This window comes from Bos taurus, chromosome 7 (assembly GCF_002263795.3).
Source record: "Bos taurus isolate L1 Dominette 01449 registration number 42190680 breed Hereford chromosome 7, ARS-UCD2.0, whole genome shotgun sequence".
Classification (NCBI taxonomy): domain Eukaryota; kingdom Metazoa; phylum Chordata; class Mammalia; order Artiodactyla; family Bovidae; genus Bos; species Bos taurus.
In genome coordinates, this window is record NC_037334.1 from 5,683,309 (window position 1) to 5,688,414 (window position 5,106).

A 5,106-nucleotide genomic window follows, 5' to 3' on the forward strand; every position below is an offset into this window, starting at 1 on the left:
AGACATGAGTTATAGGACTAGTGGCTGTGAGGTCACCATTAATCAGCTGCGTGTTAAACAAGGTGTCTCAAAACACACACGTTATGTATTGATGACTTGAGAAACATGTGACCAGAGGCCTAGAGGAACCTACCCCTGTCCCCTGGAGGCACCAGTATTTCCCAATTCAGGGTTCCCTCCACTTTATACACGATAACTATCATGATTCATGAGAATTCATGGTTTGTGTCCACCACACGATAGAGGAAAAGAGATACAGACAGCAGTACAGTTTGATAGTTAAGAAAGCAGGCTCTGGGTTCGAATCCCAGCTCTGAATTTAGCCACCTCGTGCCTCAGTTTCACTATCTGTGAAATGGCCACAAAACCAGGACTTCCCACTGGGCTCGGGAGGACTAAATGAGGTACTACGCACCAGATACTAGGGAGAAGGTCCTCACAGTACAAACCGTAGCTGTTACTATTATTACGGTTGGGTGCAACGATGGAGGGGCGGGACCTGATGTGGTCCAGAATCACGGAGCCTGTTTCTCCCTGTAGAATGGGAGCGGCAGCAGCGCCCCCTCCCCTCCAGGTTTTCACCCACTTGCTCAGCGTGCGTCCACCCCAGCTCCCGCGAGACACAGAGACACACAGTCAGGATGGAGATTATAGATAACCTCTGGACAGCGTGGTGTTTATTACCAGGACACCCGCATGGCCTCCAGGCACCAGAGAGTTTTGACACAAATGACTTGAAGGCACTGGTTTCTGTCCAGCCCCCACCCCTATCCATTAGGGCCCGGGAACCCATCACAGGGCGAACCGGTCATGCTCCCTCCTCCAGGCTGCAGCTCCTCCAAGTGGCCGAGGGTCCAGCATGCCTTGCGCTGCTAAAGGTCCCAAGGTGGAATGGGCTGGGCAGCTGCCAGTCAGCGGGGTGATGGGGTGGGGAGGGGCGGTGTCAGATGTGGCGGCTCCTCCCTGGTACTGCTGAAGGGCTAAGAGACGCTTGGAGGCAGGCGGGCAGCTGCCGTCTTCTCCACCACGAAGCCGTAGTTGTACTGGCGGGTGAGGAGTGGGGTGAAGGGAGAGTACAAAGTGAGAGAGCAGCCACTGGGGGGCGCCAGAGGAATGGTAGGGTGTGGGGCATGAGGGATCTGCAGCCCTCAAGGTGGGTTACAGCTGGGACAGAAGGGGGGCCCAGGGGAGAGGAAGTGGCCTGCATCCCCGCAACTCCACCCCCTCCCTAATCCCACACCCACCTCCGCCTCAATGTCCGCCAGCGATTTGATGGTCAGATCAGCAAAGGCAGAGAAGGCCTGGCAGGCAAGGGCAGGTCAGTCTGGGACAGGGACCCCAACCTGGAACCCTTGTTCCCTCATCTTCATGAAGGGCCCCCTCAATATTTGCCTGAACATCATCTCCCCTTCCTGCCACTGCCTCTTGCCCCCAAGCATCCAGCTGCCCCTCCTGAACCCCTCATTCCAGAAGGAGACCCTCCCGCCCCCACCCCTTGGCCTCCAGCCTCTTCCCACCCAGGAACTCCCCTCTGTGCTGGATACACACGCTGATACATCCTGCATCGTGGTGCCTAAAAACTCAAGGGGTGGGGGCAGACCCAGACTCCCCAGGACCTGGACTCACCAGGGGACCACAGCTCTTGCCCTCGAATCGGGGGTGCAGCGTGAAGGGAACCCCATCCATGGCTGAGGAAAGTGGGTGAGAGGGATGGAGCTGAGGCTGAGGAGACTTGAAGCCTGCCTGTTGCCCACCCCAACCCAAGAAGCCCAGCCTAGAGGTCTCGGCTCTTCCCAGTCTTGACAGAACAGGGCAAGCCCAGGGCTGGTCCAACCCTGCCCTGGCCTCTACCTGGGGGTACAACCTCGGACCAGTCTTACCCCCCCACCCCCACCCCAGGGTGTCAATCTCCCCACTCTGCTCTCACCTGAGATGCCATAGAGGTTGGAGGCCTCATAGATGGAGTCGTTCCTCCGCAGGGTAGAAGCCCGAGAGCCCAGTCTGGATAGTGTCCGCTCCGGGAAGCCACCTTTGCTGATGGAGGCAGGACAGCCCGGGTCGGCGACCTGATGCTGACCCCGCCCCCACCCCAGCCCCATAGCTGGAGGACTCACCTCGGCTGGCCCGGCGAGTCCAGGGAGAGGTCCCTCACGTCTCGGCTAAGAGCTCGGGGCTTGGGCACTGGCCGAGGGGCCTTGGCCTTCCGGCACCAAATGGCAAAGCCCCCCATGTCCCTAGGGGAGGAAGAAGAGAGAGAAGGGGCTCTGGCCTGATGTGCAGCCAGGGATGAGAACAGCTGCCAGCGGGAAGACAGGCTCTGGTGACCTCAGGTCTCAGCCCACACCATCAGCAACATCCTAACTAATCCTGCTGGGTTCAGCCACCGTATCGGGCATTTCAGACACACCAGCTCCTCACCACTGCCCAGTGAGATCCCAGTACAACTGTCCCCATCTTAACATGTGGAAACTGAGGCACAGAGAGGTGGCAGAGGGATGTGAGGCCTCATGGGAGTCCCTGAGAGCCAGAGGGGCAGGCAGGGAGTTGGGAGGGCAAAGAAGGAAGGCGGGGGAGCAGGCGTACCCTACTCGCAGGTATCCAGGGACTGTCTTGGTTTTCCCACTCAGTCGGATGTCAAAGACAGCTGTGTCCGCGGCCCCCAAGGGCACCAGCTTCACGCACATGCGTTTCTTCTTGGACACGGAGGCCTCTGGGAAGGGGAGGGGTGGGGAGCAAGGGGGTGAGAAGAGGCAAGAAGCAGGGAAGGGGCCCAAAGATGGCTCCAGGAGATCGCTCTCCAGGGTACCGTTTATCATGAATGGTAAAGTCATAGGAGGAGAATCCATGACGCTTTTAGGAGCCATTGGGACAGGCTCATCTTTGGTGATATGGAGGAGCACTCATGGGGTGGTCATGGGGACCACAGTGAGGGTGGGAAGCTGTGGGATCAGATAGCACCGGGTGCCCGTGCTGGCCCTCCAAACTCACTTGCCCTCAGCCCTCTAACCCAGAGATCAGCAAACTACAATGGATAAGCCAAATCTGACCCAGAGTCTATTCTTGTCTGGCTCATGAGCTAAGCATGGCTTTTACATATATGCATATATGTGCAAGGGCTTTCCCAGATGGCATTAGTGGTAAAGAACCCGCAGGAGACATAAGAGACACGGGTTTGATCCCTGTGTTGGGAAGATCCCCTGAAGGAGGAAATGACAACCTACTCCAGTATTCTTGCCTGGAGAATGCCATGGACAGAGGAGCCTGACGGGCTACAGTCCACAGGGTCACCAAGAGTTGGACACAATTTAGTGACTAAACAACACTTATCTATTGGTACAGGACTTGGCAAACTTTTTCTGTAAAGGGCCAGGTAGTAAATATATTAGACTTTGCAACCCAGATGCTGTCAATTGCATATATATGCATACTAAGTCACTCCAGTCATGTCCAACTCTTTGCAATCTGCCACACTCCCCTGTCCATAGGATTCTCCAGGCAAGAATACTGGAGTGGATTGCCATTTCCTCCTCCAGGAGATCTTCCCCATGCAGGGATGGATCCCGCGTGTCCTGCATTGGCAGGCAGGTTCTTTACTGCTGAGCCACCAGAGAAACCCACCAATAGATATATGCTGACAGTCAAATACAAATGACAAGACACGGAGAGGGCATGGAAGGCAGGGAGAGCCTGATTAGAAAGCAGAGCAGTCAGGGCCGAGAGCTGGGAGAGCAGTCCCTGTACAAAAGCCTGGAAATGGAAAAGAGAACTGCGCCTGGATCAGCCTGGCTACACTGTAAGAAGGTGGAGTAACAACAGGAATAAAACAGGTAGCACAAACTGAACACTTACTCTAAAGAGAGACACACTTTTTACGCAGGGCGGGGTCCGCCCTAGATCAATCCTCAGCCAACACCGTCATTACCCAGAGCATCGAGGGGGCGGCCAAGGCTCAAAAATCGCGCGCCTATGGTCCTTCCATTCCCTCCCTGCCTGGTCTTCCCGGCAGAGACGAGCGAACTTGCCCCTCACCCCCTCCACACACCCACCCCTGCCTTCGAAGTGGGACTCACTCGAGTCCAGGGGGTCGCAGACTGGTGAGAATCCCGGCGGGAGGGGGCTCTTGTCCACTAGGATCTGGATGTCGACCACCACGTTCTCCTGTGGATTCTGGGGTCGGGGTCGGGGTCGCGGCGCGGGGGGAAACAGCGAGAATCACTCAGCAGCAGGGACTGTGTCCCGGGCATAATGCTCCGCGAATGGACAGGGGAAGTGGGAAGGGCGGGGGGTTCCGAGGATGGGAGCTCCCTACCTCTAGGCTGCCCAAAGGATTGAGGCACAGGAAGTAGCCAGATTTCTGAGCGAAAGTCTTGCCGAAGCTGGCGGGCGTCCCCTCCACAGTGCAGGAGATCTGCAGCGCAAACGCTGGTCTGAGCCAGGATATCACCTGGCCGCAGCCGCGGCTGCCCCCCATTCAACCCCCGGCCCCTAGTGCCGCTGCCTTCCCGTCCCCGGCCCCCTGACGTCGCTCACCGCACTGAATCCCCGCGGCGGGGGCGCCGAGGCCGACGACCAGGCTAAGCCAGCCAACGGCATCCCGTTGGCCCCGGGCCCCGGATCCATCCTCCAAAACAGGCACCGAAGGCGGCAGACAGCCTCGGACCTTCCAGCCGCAGCTGGACTACGGAGTTCGACAGGAACCTGAACTACAACTCCCAGACGGCCTTGCGATGTCGGGGGGCCAGGAAACGCGGTATGCGCGTGCCGGGAAAGCCGCCGGCCAATCTTGTGGGGACAAGGAGCCACGTCCCTCAGGTGCGCCCGTGGGAGACGTTTGCGGAAAACTGTCTCGCTTTCACCTCAAGCCCAGCGACTTCTGCCGGAAATGTCTCGCTATCTGGGAACCAGAACTACATTTCCCAGAATTCCGTGCGGTATCAGCCTCTCCTCCAGAGCTACTGTCGTCGGTGTTTCCCGGAAATTTCCGAGAGAAATATGAAAAACCCGCAATTTTTGATCCCAGAGGTCATCCCAAAAGACACTTGCATGGGTTATACAGCGACTAGTAAAAAGTACGGACCAGCGTGAGCCATGAAATCCTGGTGTAAC

At 57.4% G+C, this 5,106-nt stretch overlaps 1 protein-coding gene across 1 annotated transcript; it reads right to left on the reverse strand.

The window, feature by feature from the left end:
- Positions 1–642: 642 nt before the first annotated feature.
- On the reverse strand, positions 643–4,707 carry MVB12A (multivesicular body subunit 12A). Its single transcript, NM_001034283.2, is given in 9 exon segments — positions 643–1,043; positions 1,245–1,301; positions 1,627–1,688; positions 1,928–2,034; positions 2,115–2,234; positions 2,584–2,710; positions 4,071–4,167; positions 4,310–4,408; positions 4,531–4,707. Coding segments are annotated over 9 exon segments (822 nt in total). The 5' UTR covers positions 4,621–4,707; the 3' UTR covers positions 643–980.
- Positions 4,708–5,106: the final 399 nt, after the last annotated feature.